Raw genomic sequence first — 16,987 nt, 5'->3', positions numbered from 1 at the left:
CACTGGCAATGTAAAAATAGTGGTGCTGTAAATTCCGCCGTGATTATCTTCCATGTTAAATCCCGACTGTGTGGGCTCTAATTATGCACAAACAATGTAATAGTTACTCTGTTACATTTCCCTCGTTACAACAATCACTTGTGCAGTGCTTCATCCGGACGATGCCTGGCAGGGTAACCCCGTCGAGCGTAAGTCGTCAGCGCCGTCCGTGTACTCGGTTTCTACGTCAGTGAATCCGAAGAACCGTCAGCTGCTGGCCCAGGACAGCCTACCAGGTGAGAGGCTGTTTTCACTCATTTAAGTGCGAAGCACCTTAGGGTCTCGGCTCGTCAGCAGCCAACGTCGTTAAGGTGTGTCGAGGAGTCACGGGTATAATCACGGAATCAGGATAGTCACGGAGTTAGGGTGTGTCGTGGGGTACATCATGAACGGGTACGCGCCGAACGGATTCATTTACATAACGAAGTCACTTCGAGCGTATAGAGAACAGTTCGTTACATAACCTGACATTTGCAATAAAAAAAAAGTCGCGACACTAGACAGTAATATATGGAGTAACATGTCATTCTAACAAAGAAATTATGTAATCAGTGGTCACCACCATGTTTATGCGAAGTTGTCGTCAAGGTGTGTCGAGGAGTCACGGGTATAATCGCGGAATCAGGACAGTCACGGAGTTAGGGGGTGTCGTGGGGTCCATCATGAACGGGTACGCGCCGAACGGATTCATTTACATAACGAAGTCACTTCGAGCGTATAGAGAACAGTTCGTTACATAACCTGACATTTGCAATAAAAAAAAGTCGCGACACTAGACAGTAATATATGGAGTAACATATCATTCTAATAAAGAAATTATGTAATCAGTGGTCACCACCATGTTTATGCGAAGTTGTCGTCAAGGTGTGTCGAGGAGTCACGGGTATAATCACGGAATCAGGACAGTCACGGAGTTAGGGTGTGTCGTGGGGTCCATCATGAACGGGTACGCGCCGAACGGATTCATTTACATAACGAAGTCACTTCGAGCGTATAGAGAACAGTTCGTTACATAACCTGACATTTGCAATAAAAAAAAGTCGCGACACTAGACAGTAATATATGGAGTAACATATCATTCTAACAAAGAAATTATGTAATCAGTGGTCACCACCATGTTTATGCGAAGTTGTCGTCAAGGTGTGTCGAGGAGTCACGGGTATAATCGCGGAATCAGGACAGTCACGGAGTTAGGGGGTGTCGTGGGGTCCATCATGAACGGGTACGCGCCGAACGGATTCATTTACATAACGAAGTCACTAAGAGCGTATAGAGAACAGTTCGTTACATAACCTGACATTTGCAATAAAAAAAAAAGTCGCGACACTAGACAGTAATATATGGAGTAACATATCATTCTAACAAAGAAATTATGTAATCAGTGGTCACCACCATGTTTATGCGAAGTTGATACTAAATAACATCGTCATTGCAATAGCTAGCCTGCTGCTCAGCTGTTTCGATAATCGAAAATCCGTAACCGCAACCCTTCACTTAGTGTTCATGAACTATTTTTAACTTTCCCCAAAACACCTCACACTTTGACTTCGGACCATATAAATGTATTTTTTCTTTCGCTCATTCAATCTTTACTTATAAAACTGCAGCAATATTGTATTTATTGTCATGGCAATTGAGTATAGTATACCTTTAAAGCTACCCTGTCATTGAATTTGTATATAAATTCGTGACTATATTAACAGCGCGTCTGCTCCTTACATGTAATAAAATGCTCATCTAATAGACTTTACCAGTTCACAAGCGCGGTGGTCTAGTGGCTAAGGTTACTGGTCTGCTGACCCGCAGGTCGCGGGTTCGAATCCCGGCAGCGGCGGCTGCATTTTCGATGGAGGCGAAAATGCTGTAGGGCCATTTGCTCATACTTGGGTGCACATGGTCTAAATTTCCGGAGCCCTCCACTACGGTGTCTCTCATAATAACATGGCGGTTTGGGGACGTTAAACCCTGCATATCATTCAATCGATTTGATTCGACCTGTAACTAGGCACTCATTCTGGTGGTCCAAATACTTTCGCAACCATTTTTGTAATAATTTTATTGAATAAACACTGACTGATTGATAAAAAAATTGTCGGTCTTAACTATTACAGCTATCATCTTCCCACATGCCTTGCTTTTTTTAGGTTGCTCCGCATCATTAGGTTCCCCCTTACCCACTCCTTTGCCCTTTCCGCAGAACTGTACGCGTCCTCGCCGACGCAAACTCCAGAAAGAGCCAAGAGCGCCAGCTTCAAGGTTCGCAGAAACGTCAATCTTCCGGACACCACAGGTGAGTGGTGGTGCTGTCTGATGCTTGAACGGTGAATCCTTGTCAGTGCGCAGTGAGAAAATTTTCAGCGTAAGGGTGCAGACTGTGAATGGCATAGAGTTTCCTAATATACACTAGAGGGAACTCTGGCGCTAGTGTCTATGGAAGCTGCAACACACGGCGCTTCAGCGAGCATGGGAATGATGGTTAGTACACACATCTGTCTAATATTCGTTCTTGTGGCCTGCTTCTGGCTCCGTGTGTGTTCGTGTGGCTTGAAGTTGTTTTTTTCACGAAACAAATATTAGCAAATGTTCATGCAGCGGTTGCGGTTCTCTATCTTATTTTTTTTTTACTTACCTTTCGAAATTGGGTCCTGAAGTTCAAAAGGGTTGAATCTTTCTCTCAAAACAAAACCGAAACACGGCAATAAACGAAGCCGCAAGTACGATTCGCCATCCGCAAGTACGAAGAATATAGGCAAATGTGTGTACTACCCATCATTCCCATGATCGCGTAACGATCGCAGCGCCAGAGTCCCCTCTAGTTAATTTTGGGAAACTCTATGGTGAATGGGTGCTGCTTCGGGTGCAGTACATTACAGTATAGCATTCGCCTATGTTACTTTATTGAAATACTACAGGCTGCATGAAAGTACGCGCAATATGTGTTTACCGTGTTTTAAGTGCACACTGGCTGACAAATACGAAAATGAAAAGACAAGACTTGTGTTCGAACGCACTACGACTTGTAACTGAATTTCCGTTATCATCGTTCATGCAACACGCTCGCGCCATGTTCTGGTCAGTTTAGAACAGACACGACAATCAGACATGTGTGAACGGGCAGAAAAGCGTAATAATAATGTCTCTTCTATGAGAATACGCGGAAGTGAACAGACACGTGACCACGTAGCCTCGCTGAATTTTATAAGGTAAATGAAAAAAAGGAAAAAAAATCTCAGGTTGTGCAGTCACTGTTCTCAACGCTTGCGATTATGGCTGCCATGTCAGTAGCGTCGTGCTACTTAGCCTTCTGTTTTGTTTTTTTTTTCTGACTGAGCATCTTTTAGGCAAGAAAGATAGACTGACGAACGAAAACCCAGAAGATGGTAGGCAAAGAAAGAGTCACTTCAACAGATGGAAAAGAAAAAAAAGGAAAGTTCAGGAGAGGGGATCATATTCCTAATGAAACAAAGATCATTAAGAGACAGCTGGAGAGGATTTCATGGCAATCCTGCCCATGCGAAACTATGAAGTTCACAGAGGAGGAAGCAACAATTGAACTACCGAATTTTCATAAGTCAAACACAAATAGAGTGCACATCGACTGATGCTATGTTTAGTCGATTTAATTTCACCCTCTTTAGAAAACCATCTGGCAAAATTACTTCCCAAAAAGCCCCGCGACTTGCACATCTTTACACGACCAGTGCCTACACGATTATGCTTCATCGTCGTATACATAGGGGCCCGCTGTTGAAGGAAACATCGCAGTGCGTCCAGTGGGGGCCTCCACCAGATGGGAAAAAAATTTCGTGTGGGTGCTTCGAGTGGTGCTCTTTTGTCATCCGCTAACGTCTGGTGTCACGTTTCGAATCGCTAAAAAGTGAACCCTTCACAAAACACGAAATGTATGAAAAGAACACCACGCGCGGCATTCATTGCGCCTGCGCAAATCTCGCAGCCGCAAAACGGCAGCGGCTCCCACCAGCACTGATGTTCCCTTTAATTGTGACCCGTTATGCATGAACGATTTCAGCTGGGCCACATGGTTTGCATTCTAAAGTGTGACGAAACTATGGTAACCGTAGGGTTTCCTAAACCTAACTAGAGGGTACTCTGGCGCTGCGATCGGTCGACAACCATGGTAATGACGGCTAGCACACAAATTTGCCTAGTCTGCATGCTTGCGGGCTTCGAACGCATTTGTGACTTTGTTTATTGTAGTGTTTTGGTTTTGTTTCGAATAAAATAACAAACCACTGTGAACCTTGCGAGCCTGTTCAAATTGGTTAACCTAACAGGTTAAGGTGGTGGCGTGCAACTGCTGAGCATTTTCCGATTGTCGTTTCGTGACGAAGCAGTTCCAAGCCACGCGAATCCAAACGAAGTCGAAAGGAGGAATATTAGACGTGCACTACCCATCATTCGCATGCTCGCTGAAGCGCCATTCGTTGTAGCTCCCATAGACACAAGCGCCAGAGTTCCCTCTAGTGTATTTATAGGAAACTCTGTGGTGCTAGCAACAGCGCTTCGTATTCAATGTTTCATCTCTCGCGTTGCTGCTATTTCGCCTTGTTGCATCACTGAGTCCCGCTCATTCGATAACGTCCTGCGTAGGCTTGTCTTTTTGTCCTTTCTGTTTCGTACTTGCCCTATACGGCGCTTTAAAATCTGACGGTGACGCAGCACTAGCTGCGCGTCGTTTTGTAGATACAGTGGTGCACCTTATATCTCTCTTGTGAGTGGTCGAGGCGAGCTGTAGTGACATGCGTTCCCCTTCCCTCGCGTAGCCATGGACGAGAGGCGGTCGCTTCCGAGGCGAAAACTCTCACGGACGGTGAGCCTCAAGTCGGACGAAAGGGTCAACCACGTCCCGGTTAACAAAGGTAGGCCGCCGAAGCTAGCGCCACCTATGTCTGTGTACATGTGGACGTCTGTGAACGCACGTAGAATTGTCTTAGATTTAGTGACTTCACAGAACGCGCTACGAAAAATGTTTCCGCAGGCGTAGTGGGAAGTTTTCTGTAAAGATTACAAGATAAAAAATTTCGGTGCCAGCATTCTCGGAGGCTACAAAGTTCACCTGCAGAGTACGAAAATCACGGGATATGCTTCAACAGTTCGGTGAAATAAAGCACTATAAAAGTACTATTACATTTCTGTTTACGTTATTGTTCCTTCAGTAAAATACTTCTTGAGATGCCAATGAGTCCTGTAAAGCATTTGTAAATAAATAAATAAATAAGAAAGAAAGAAATTGGCTCCGTATCTGCATGTTATACTGCAAACGTCCAAGACGAAAGTCTTGCGTCTGGAGAGAGTGAGCAAAACGTTTACTTGTTGTTCTGTGCAAGAAAATTGGTGAATGGTTTTCTGTAGGCGCTGCGTTACAGTACCTCGAGCGTGCAGCGGAGGCGAACGAGCGCATCTGGGCACGTTAGACACGAGCGCCATCTGGCAGTTATCTTCGAAAACGAAGGCGTGCGCGACGCGGAGAAAGATGTGCGCCAGTCTCGGAGGTGATAAGGTATAGCATTCAAAGAGGCGGGCAGTTGCCACCACCATGTCGTCTTAGCGAAGCGTTGGAAACACTTGCCTTTTCGTGCAAGCGTTGCATGGTCAGCAACGTGATAAACTCTACGGTCCTTAGAATTACTTATGTATGCCTTTTCTGGTAAGAGACACACATACAGAATATATACGTGTTGTTATGGTGCCTCTGATATGCGAAATAATCGCTTTTTAATTGACAATCGCACAAGCATGAACGCTGAATCTTGAGCAATATTGGTGGTCACTGCGGATGGGGTCGGCCGTTCGAAGAATCGTTTGGCCACCTTGGTGCCGTTTAGATTACCGTTAAGGGCGGACTAACAGACAAATGTACATACATACAGACAGACCAAACTTTTCGCGTCGAAGGTCCCCAAGAAAGACTATCGTCTTTAAAGATATTGACAGAGATTTTAGACATGCGAACATGATGCCATCCTTCAAAAGCGGCTGTGCCACTTCATCGTTACTAATAGTCGGGAGAGAAAATGCACACTCGATGGACAAAACTAGTTTGTAAAGATGGACTTTCCTTTGCGGAAATACGGCTTACAGCTCTGCGTTTGTGTCTGGCTGCTGAGGTCAAGTTGGTTCAAGGGTTCCCGGTGATATTGGATTTCCTCGCACATGATGTCGGCTATTCCATTCACTTCAGGTTCCGACTCAAGGAACTAACGCAGCTCGAATGGTCTGACACAAGTCGCCGCTGCCTGGAGCTTGAGCTTCGACACGGTTTTTCGCCATTGAGGTGACGTTGCGACGCCTATGGATCGCATCTGAAGCCTTCTCTATGTCGTTGACGCCTTTGAAACGAACTCATTGTCTCTGGCGGACTCCTTAACCAGCGAACAGCTCATGTTCCACTCCTCGCATAAGGTAGCGGGCATTCTTCTCCTTATACATATTGGAATTCATGTGACGATAGAAGCGATCGAGTCATTTATCCCGTGTGCATCGAGCTACTTTCATCTCCGGTAGGTGCGCAAGTGTCTCCAGTGAATCTTTTGTCTTCTTCTTGCGAGCCTCGTTCGTGAAGGCTGCCACGAAATACGGCGATAAGAAATCCCAGGTACCATGTGCAGGCTTTCGATTCTTCAAGTAAGTCTTCGCGGTGTCCCTTAAAGTCGAAATAGACACGACGCAACTTGTCTTCGGAGTACCAGCTATTGAAGATGGAGACGCAGTAGTGTGTTAGCAACCAACTTGCCGTGTTCTCGGAGAACGATCCGTGAAATACGCGGCTGCCTGGAATGCCGCAGTACGATCACAGGCAGCAGACTGCTGTTCTTGTAGCTGCCCTTGTAGTCGTACCTTTCCCTTGTCTCCTTGGCATGAGCTACACTATGGCAACAGCTTTTGCAGTCATCGTCTGGGTCGGTGGTTCAGCATTGACGTCGGCGTCTTCCTTCACGGCTTTCAGGGATGTGCGGCACATGAAAGCAGAACTTCCACGAGACCTCGCGCAGAGTTGACGGGGGGAAATGCGGCAGTGAAATTGGTAACGAGAAAACATGTCTACTACTCTTGCCCCCACGTTTAGAGCCAACATACATAATCTTCACACAAGTTGTCATCTGGGGGCGCCACCAGCGTACTATCCAGGACAGACATTCGATAAGAACAGGCTGGATTCTACGGTAGTCGTCAGCTCAACATCACCTGCAGTGGCCTACCAAAGATAGCTGCCCCCGGCAACAGATAAGAAAATTCTGGTCTAAATGCGCCGTCGATCGAAACACGTGCATCACAACGAAAGCGGCGATTGCGATAATCGGTAGTCTGCAATCTTATCAGCGCGTGAAACACGTCGGCATTCGTTCATGTAGTAACGTGTCCGGCAGCCCACCGATAAAAGGAACCTCGGAACGCTCGGTGGTCACTCGGAGCCTCCGCCGGTCGGCGCGCTGCACCGTGATTTTTGCAGGCGTAGCGCGCTCCGTGAATGGAGCTCGTTCGCCGTCCGCTGCCTAGCTTACCCCCGTATTCTAGAACGCCCCTTCACTCAACGCTTCACCTTCACTTGAGAAATCCTACGGAAGCGCCCTCTCTAGTCACGGCAAGTCACTGCATATCAGCGATAATGGGGTGCGATTCTCGAAAAGCGCGGCGACATTTTCAGCCGAGCGGCGGCGGAGTGCTCAACTCTGTCAAGTGAAGGAAAGTCGAGGTCGAGGAGCGTTTGTGAATACGGGGGTTAAACTCGTCGTGAAGTAAACTGTTGACGCGTCGAAAGAGCGCCGCGCGCGATGCTTATTGCGCATGCGCGAAACTCTTTGCAGCCGGCGCTGGCGTTGAGCGGCCTCCATGCAGTCTGACATTCCCTTGACCTGTAGACCACTGCATACTCTGTAGTGTTGTCACTGGCCCAGGCGTATATTTCCGAATGAACACAACCACTTGCGTCGTGCGTACAGACTGAGTATAGCATTCTAAATTTCATGACATGTTGCAGTTCCTTCTAGTGTGGCCTGCGCCTAGTGACAGCACTTGTAAGAGCTTTAGTCGGTGAAACAACGTCATAGTGGAAAGGAAAACAAGTGCCTTTTTCATTATAATGAGACCTACTAGAACATTCTGGTAAAAGTTCAGCGTCACACAACAAAGTAGTTGGTTCCAAGGCAATTTGGATATATAAAACTTCAATTACAGCCTGTTGAGCCACCCTCTAACATATTAAAATGCTATAAGAACTTGTATACCCCGAGTTTTACTACTATAATTTTACCAGAATGTTTCAGTTAATTTCAAAAATATTGAACTTTGACTTCACTTTGATAAATTTGATTGCAAGGTACGAGTTTTTTATTATTATTTGCCTATTTACTATTTAGAAACAGCGAGCTGCTTCGGGCGGCACAGAAAAATGGATGGCACTAGCCGCACGTGTCTCAAGATCCTTGGAATGCAGCATGCGTTGTACCTGCAAAGACCTTTACGAAAGCCGATATTGTGTTTTGTTGCGTTCACGCCGATTCTTTTTCTTGTTCAATACAATGTCAGCTGACACTGTATTTATTGTGCCGTATTCATTTCAAAGCGTAATCCTTGCCATTCTGACGTCGTATAAATTTAGTTCCTTGCAGTCATACTTTTTAAATGGCATTTAAAATTGTATAGCTTCGCCTTTTCTAGGCTACTTCAAGCACTCGAAAAGGAAGGATCGACAAAGCTTTAAGACAGCAAGCACGAATACTGAACTAAATCGGCGTTCAGAGATGAACGCGGTAGTCTGGAACACCGGAGCGACGTGTTTCGGACATCAACGGTGGCGTCCCCCGAAAAGCGCTTCGCCGTGGTCGTGTAGTGGCTAAGGTACTCGGCTGCTGACCCGCAGGTCGCGGGATCGAATCCCGGCTGCGGCGGCTGCATTTCCGACGGAGGCGGAAATGTTGTAGGCCCGTGCTCAGATTTGGGTGCACGTTAAAGAACCCCAGGTGGTCGAAATTTCCGGAGCCCTCCACTACGGCGTCTCTCATAATCATATGGTGGTTTTGGGACGTTAAACCCCACATATCAATCATCAATCCCCCGAAAGCACGTGGTGTGAAATGGCCGCCTTTCGAGAACACGCATGTGACCGATGACGCACGTCCAGATGTGAGCTAATCTCAAACCAGGTGTCATCGCGAAACGTCGATCTTACAGGCTGAAGTACTCCGTTGCAGCTTTCTGGGCTACTGCGTTCTGTGTACTGACCGTCTTTTCAGTAGTATCAGGTTAGTATCAAAACGATGACGGCGCCAAAGTTTCCTACGATAATTTTTGCACGGAAACTTTGTATACGGACTGTGCGAATAGGGTACGTGCATCTATACATAACCGCCTGTGCGTTTTTGATGATGAGCATGTTCTCTTCTGTTTTATGTATTGGACTGTGGAGATGATGAGCCTGTTGATAATTGCCATAGGCACCGGTGTCATAAGCATAGGTAAGTTTGAGCGCGTCGAGCGCTGGTGTTGCGTTGATGTTTTGTGTACGTTGCGCGTGTTTATTGTCTACTGTGCGTACCCATTTATTCCTCATACGCCTTTTACGTAGTACGTATTAGAGAGTTCGTAGTACGTATTAGAGTTCGACCACCTGGGGTTCTTTAACGTGCACCCGAATCGGAGCACACGGGCTGACAACATTTCCGCCTCCATCGGAAACGCAGCCGGGATTCGATCCCGCGACCTGCGGGTCAGCAGCCGCCTACCTTAGCCACTATAAACCACCGCTGCGGGGCCCACATAATTGAAGTAAACGTCAAATGCGGGTGACTTTCATGCAATTCTGAGTTTTTTTACATTACTAACCCGGCAGAACATAACAGCGTTACAACGACAAGTGGTACAGGACAATTAGAGGCGCAGTGCGCTGACTTCTAACTATATTTATAGCAGTGAAGAATGAATTTGCAAGTGAGGAAAATGAAATCAAAACTAAAGAATTCAAGCAAATGTCAGGTGAATCCGCTTCCGTTATCAGCAGCTAAAACACGCGTCATTTAGGCCAGTTGTAACACGCACGGGCGTGGTTTTCCGCTCTAACCTGAAACGCGTAAGTACCGATGAAGTGAGTAAGCCTTTGATTCAGTGGAAAAGCCGTAGCTCAATCGATCCATAGTTCTTCGTAGCCTCTAGTGTGTGTGCTCAATAGTATAAAATAGATTCCTTAAGTAAGTACCATCTAGCCCCTAGCTTAATGTATTCGTGAAATCGTAGCTTCTCGAGTCAAGAAACGAAATGTCATTTGCGCATACCCGCCAACCTCGCAGGGAGCAACGATGGCGGAGACAGCAGCTCCGGATCGGAGCGCTGTCGTCAAGAAGTGGGACCGGGCCAGAAGAACTCCCGCCGAGACCTGGCTCGGCTTGGCGAACTCAAGCTGGGTTTCATCATGACCAAGGGTCAGCTAGAAGTCGAGGTCGTCTGCGCCCGCGGACTGCCTCTCGGGTCGGGAGGCACGCCGCCAGGTGAGTTTTTAGGGGCGAAGCTCCTTATGGCGTGGCTTGTGCGTCTCTCGTAGTACGTAACCACAAGTGGCACATACCCGATATAGCGGTCCTTACAATTGGACCTCCAAGGTGGTTCCGGTGAGAGATTTCTTCTGTGCGTTGCTGAACAATAAAAGATAGTGCTCAATGCACATGTTAATGGCTGCTAAGGGGGAATGAGAGACAGGAGCATCCGGCCTTTAGGTAACGCGCACGCTGCGATCCCCATTAGCAGCTATTGGCATGTACATTGAGCACGATCTGACAAGAAAGGGTTGCTACGTTATACTCGCTGGGTGTAACCTCCTTGGTTTTAGAAAGGTTTAGCGAGCGTTGGGCCGCATAGCCATGAATACAGTGAACTAGTATATACCATGAACTCGAGGTGGTTAAGGTGGGAAGTAGACCCGAAGCGCAAGCCGTAAGAAAGTGTGCGTGTGCCACCTCCCGTTTAGTCCTTGAAATGTCCGCTGGATGGCGGTGCTTCTATATAGAGAATATATGATGAAAAGATGCGAGATGGTGGTACTTGGAGTGCTGAATAGATGGACGAACGGACACACAGACAGATGCATGGATGGACGCATGAACGGACGCAGGCGCGGATGCATGGACAAACGCAGGGACGGACGCACGAACAGACGCACGCACGGACGGGTGGATGGACGCATGGACGGTTACACAGACGTACGCAGGAACAGACGGAAGCAAGAACAAATGGACGGACGAATGCTTCGTCCCACTCCCCATCATTCACTCTGTGGATATGCTGCCATTTTTTTAATTAGTTTACTTCATTCGTATGTTCTATTCGAGACGCTAGCACTTTTATTGGCGGCGGCTACACCTGCCAGATAATACCGTGGTCGAACGCGGTTAAGGGTCTTTCCACGCGCTATCCACACAGCCGCACCGCACATGGTGGGACCCCTGCCGCCGCAAGTGGAGGGTTAAAGAACTTATCGGCGATGCTGTTCGCCCCTCCGGTTGCGTGCGGCAGGTTTTCCGCTAGGTGTGGTGTGGCTGTGCAGATGGCGCGTGGAAAGGCCCTGAAGCAAGCTTTTATGATAGCAACGACTACGGCTGAAAAACATGCCGCATTGGCATCCCCACGAAGCAAGCACCGACACGGTGTCGACTCTCTCTTCGCATTTCCGGTGCTGTAGTGGAGTAATGGGAGTTGAGGTCTCTTGTAGTGCGGGCCTGCCCGCTCGCTGCTTTCTTCGACCGACGGAGAAAAGTGTGCGGGAGGGAACTAAGAGACACTGCACATGTCCGTAGTTATGGCAACCCACGTGCGTGAAAGATATGTAGATTGGCTGAGACTCAACGTCGACACATGCACAAAGTCGTTTTTCCGTGTTCGTACCAGGAGCCGTACACCTATCGCTATGGTAAGAAAAAATGCGCAATCTTCACACACGAGTAAATGAGATTGGTCAGCCCCCATAGAGGGGCAGTGGTTACGATGCCAGGCTGCTGACCGGAAGGACGCGGGTTACTGCCACGGCGCCCGCACGCTGATGGAGGTGACACGGGACAGGCCAGTGTACACGTATCTGGGTGTGCGTTCAACACCCCCAGGTGTTCTGAATATCCGACGCTCTATTACTATGGTGTCTTTCGCATTTAGGAAAATTGTTGAAAATGTAGGGGGGAATTCGCAAGGCACTGACTAGTGGGACCATCCCTGAGTGCGAAGCGCGAGCGTGTGCACGAGCTGTAGACGCTGGGCTGCCCGAGCATTTGTGTCTGTACCGGCTGCTTGCCTACTACCTGGCGTTGCTATTAAACTCCCTTGCAAAGTGGTGGAAGTGTGCTGGGTACGCAAACCTGGATCTTCGAAGCCGGAAGGTGCCCACTGCATCAGCAATGCCTGATCAGACGACCGAGCAAGGTACCACCCTGCACAGCACGGCCCAATCTCAAATGGTCATCGTACCTACCACCCTGCGTCAACGGGATCCCCCCTTCTTCAGCGGCACCGAGGACCAAGATGTGGAAGATTGGTTGCAGCTGTTCGAAAAAGTAAGCGCCGCCAACAAGTGGGACGACCCTTTGAAATTGGAGTATGTCCCATTTTATCTTAAAGACGTCGCCAGCCTGTGGTTCACAAACCACCGTAGTGAATTTACCCCTTGGGCCACTTTCAAGACCACCCTTGCAGCTGTGTTCGATCGCCCCGCAGTGCGCAAGCTGCGTGATGAACAGCGCCTACGCGGACGAGCACAAAGGCAGGGCGAAAGTTTCACAAGCTATATTGAAGATGTCATCGATTTATGCCGGCGTTTCAACCCTGAGATGACCGAACAAGACAAGATTAGGCATATCTTGAAAGGAATAGACGATGATGCCTTTCAAATGTTGCTGGCAAAGGGCCCAAGTACCGTATCCGAACTTGTGATCTTGTGCCAGAGCTTGAAAGAGATTCGGACACAACGTGCGTCAGTTCGGAGGTCGACGACAGCAGACGACTCTCTCGCTGCCATGGCCGTCGGTGGTGACAGCACCCAGCTGGAGCAGATAAAAGACTATGTACGCGAAGAGGTCGCACGACAGCTTTCGTGTCTTTCGTATCTGCCGACCACCGAAGCACCAACGAACCGCCTAACGCCGACAATCAGACAGGCTATTCAGGAGCAGGTCTCCGAGGCGTTGCCATTACCTACGTCTGCCTCTCCACCAACACCTGTTGCCGCGCCACTGACTTATGCGGCCTCCACCTCGTATGCCACTGTATACGCCACAACCTGTGCGACCTTCCACCGCACCATTTCCACCTACACAGCAGCACGGCGGAAATCCTTGGCGCACTGCTGACAACCGGCCCATATGTTACTTTTGCGGAATTCCAGCTCACGTTGCACGTCTATGTCGTCGGCGCTTCGCAGGTAATGCTCCAAGATACGCTGACTACTCGTTTCGGCATCCATACCACGCGCCTCACGTGCCACCTGAAGTTCACGAACGCGATGCGCAAGCTGCTTCCAGCGCCCGAACCTCCGCTTCTCGACATTCTACTTCCCGCTCGCCTTCCCCTTCAACAAGTCGTCGTTCTGTATCGCCTATGCGTCGACGACCCACCTCCATTGAGACGGAAAACTAACTGCCGCAGCTCCGGAGGCACGAGCTGCGTCATCGTCTAATCGTTCAAGTCCTCGCCTGTCTCCCGCCAATCTTATCGATTTAATTGTCGAAGGTGTACGAACACTCGCACTCATCGATACCGGTGCAGCGATATCTGTAATTAGTCAAAGACTCTGCCGCTCTCTTCGTAAAGTGACGATGCTTTCTCCCGTGGTTTCTCTTAGCACTGCGAGCGCCCAACAAATTGAGCCAGTCGCGGCATGTACAGTAAAAGTGGTTATTCGAGGCTTGTTGTACATCATTGAATTTCACGTGTTGGCTTCATGTTCCCACGATGTCATCCTAGGATGGGATTTCTTATCACGTCATCACGCCATCGTGGACTGCGCTCGGGCCGAAGTGGAGCTGCTACCGTTTCGTGATGCGCCTTCTGTTGATGTGGCCGTATCTAGTGTGGCTAACCTTGTCGTCGCGACGGACATAGACCTTCCTCCTTTCAGCGCCCAGTTTGTCCCTGCCTGCTGCGCTTCACTTTCTGACGCTACCGTCTTATTCACGCCATCTGACATCTTCGGTAGCCGCCACCACACATCGCTACCATTTGCCGTTCTTGAGCTTTGTCAAGACACTACCGGAATATTTATTTCCAATCCCAACTCGTGCCCCCTCAGTTTGCGCTGCAACGAGACGCTCGGCCACATTCAGTTTATCGATGAAGGTACTATCGTGCCTGCCAATTTCTTCGACACCAAGCCGAATATAGAGCTGAACGCGTTGGTTCCTCACTTTGCCTCGAACACCGTGTCGCTCGATGCGTTTCACCGTTCCATTGACAGCCATCTCGCCCCGGCTCAACGAGAGCAGCTTGTTGCCCTGTTGCACGAATTCAGGCGTTCGTTTGACTTTCCCCAAGCGGTGCTAGGAAGAACGAACACCGTTGTGCACACAATCGACACAGGGAAGAGTACTCCTTTGCGCCAGCGCCCCTATCGTGTGTCCCCGGCGGAGCGTCGCGTAATTGCAGAACAAGTAGACGACATGCTACAGCGTGGAGTCATCAAGCCTTCTTGTAGTCCTTGGTCTCCACCAGTTGTACTCGTCAAAAAAAAAGGATGGTTCGATCAGGTTCTGCGTAGACTACAGGAGCATAAACAACATTACGAGGAAAGATGTTTATCCTCTTCCCCGCATAGACGACGCTCTCAATTGTCTCCAAGGCGCAGAATTCTTTTCCTCACTCGACCTTCGCTCAGGTTATTGGCAGGACCCAATGGCTGAGTCTGATCGTCCAAAAACGGCGTTCGTCACACCGGATGGTCTCTATGAATTTACCGTAATGCCATTCGGACTCTGCAATGTGCCCGCCACATTCGAGCGCATGATGGACAGCATTTTACGCGGTCTCAAATGAAACATATGCTTGTGCTATCTTGATGACGTTGTGGTCTTTTCACCCGATTTCACTTCGCATCTCACTCGTCTGCGCAAGATTCTACAGTGCCTGACAAACGCCAGGCTTCAGCTTAACCTGAAGAAATGTCACTTCGGGGCTAAACAACTCACCATACTTGGTCATGTCGTCTCGAGAGCCGGCATCCTTCCCGACCCTGACAAGCTTCGTGCTGTTGCCGAATTTCCTAAGCCGACTACAATTAAAGAACTACGGAGCTTTGTGGGCCTGTGCTCCTATTTCCGTCAGTTTGTCCGGAACTTTGCTTCTATCATCGCTTCGCTCACCAAACTTCTTGCCAGTCCTGCAGATCTTTCGAATTGGACAGCAGCCTGTGACGAATCTTTCGCAACACTGCGCCAACTCCTTACCTCACCACCCGTACTGCGCCATTACGACCATACTGCGCCGACTGAAGTACACACGGATGCAAGTGGGGTCAGTCTTGGTGCAGTACTCGCGCAACGCAAACCAGGTTTTACGGAGCATGTGGTCGCCTATGCCAGCCGTGCCCTCACTAAGGCAGAAGCCAACTATTCTGTTACGGAAAAAGAGTGCCTGGCGATTGTGTGGGCGTTAAACAAGTTTCGCCCCTATTTGTATGGCCAAACTTTTGATGTGGTAACTGACCATCACGCACTCTGTTGGTTGGCTTCACTGAAAGATCCTTCTGGTCGCCTCGGACGTTGGGCACTACGCCTCCAGGAATTCGACATACGCGTCGTCTACCGATCGGGGCGTAAGCACTCTGACGCGGATGCGCTTTCACGATCACCCGTGAAATCTGATGATACGGAAATATCAGCCCTTGACGTTCCCCTCTCTACCGTCAGCGTCACATACATGCCATCCGAACAGCGGAAAAAGGACCCTTGGATTGGCTCGCTCTTGAATATACTTTCTGACGCATCAACTTCCGGTTACCCGCGTGCTCTTCGCCGCCAAGCAACGCATTTCGCCATACGGGATGGCCTGTTATACCGTCGCAACTACCAAGTGGCGGGTCGTAAATGGCTGCTAGTCATACCCAGCCATATGCGGTCTGATATCTGCGAATATTTTCATGCTGAGCCGCAACACGCACACGCCGGTGCGCTAAAGACGTATGAACGGATCCGCCAACGTTACTACTGGCGGGGTATGTACACGTTTGTACGCAAACACATTCGCTCATGTTCCCTGTGTCAGCAGCGCAAGACATTTCCTCATTCACCCGGTCAACTGCAGCCTTTACCATGTCCTGCACGCCCATTTGATCGTGTTGGGATTGACCTATACGGCCCGCTACCGTGCTCTGTTGGTGGTAATCGATGGGTGATTGTGGCTGCCGACCATCCGACAAGTAACGCCGAAACAGCAGCGCTACCTTTGGCTGGTGCTCGTGACGTTGCAACATTCGTCTTGCATCGGTTTGTTCTTCGTCATGGTGCACCACGGGAGCTCCTCAGTGACAAGGGCCGCGTATTTTTGTCCGAAGTTCTGCAGCAGCTCTTAGATTCATGCCATACGGTACACCGCACATCAACAGCCTACCACCCTCAGACGAACGGCCTAACGGAACGTTTCAATAGAACCCTCGGAGACATGCTCGCTATGTATATTGATTCCGACTACTCCAATCGAGACGTTGTTCTTCCTTTCGTGACGTACGCCTACAATACGGCGATTCAATCAACAACAGGCTTTTCTCCATTTTTTTCTGTTATATGGTCGTGACCCATGCAGCACACTCGACACAATTCTGCCATACAATCCTGATGCCTCCGAGTTCAGCCTAGTTTCTGAAATGGCCGAACATGCCGAAGAGTGTCGTCAGCTTGCACGGTCCTTCACAGTCGATAATCAAGCCCTCCGAAAAATCGCCATGACCGTGATCTTGTTCAGGACA

The 16,987-nt window shown here is 48.9% G+C and overlaps 1 protein-coding gene across 1 annotated transcript in view; it reads left to right on the top strand.

The window, feature by feature from the left end:
* Window positions 1–16,987, top strand: part of Fife (regulating synaptic membrane exocytosis protein fife) — a 204,883-nt gene that overhangs the window by 185,278 nt on the left and 2,618 nt on the right. Inside the window, exons 12-15 of the mRNA XM_075873714.1 lie at window positions 147–275; window positions 2,237–2,329; window positions 4,824–4,919; window positions 10,344–10,541. Of these exons, the coding sequence (XP_075729829.1) occupies window positions 147–275; window positions 2,237–2,329; window positions 4,824–4,919; window positions 10,344–10,541 (516 nt within the window). The remainder of the gene's footprint in view (window positions 1–146; window positions 276–2,236; window positions 2,330–4,823; window positions 4,920–10,343; window positions 10,542–16,987) is intronic.

The sequence above is a fragment of the Rhipicephalus microplus genome, chromosome 9, assembly GCF_043290135.1.
Source record: "Rhipicephalus microplus isolate Deutch F79 chromosome 9, USDA_Rmic, whole genome shotgun sequence".
Lineage (NCBI taxonomy): Eukaryota > Metazoa > Arthropoda > Arachnida > Ixodida > Ixodidae > Rhipicephalus > Rhipicephalus microplus.
The sequence above is the reverse complement of the archived record's forward strand: the minus strand, read 5'-3'. Positions and strand labels throughout refer to the sequence as shown.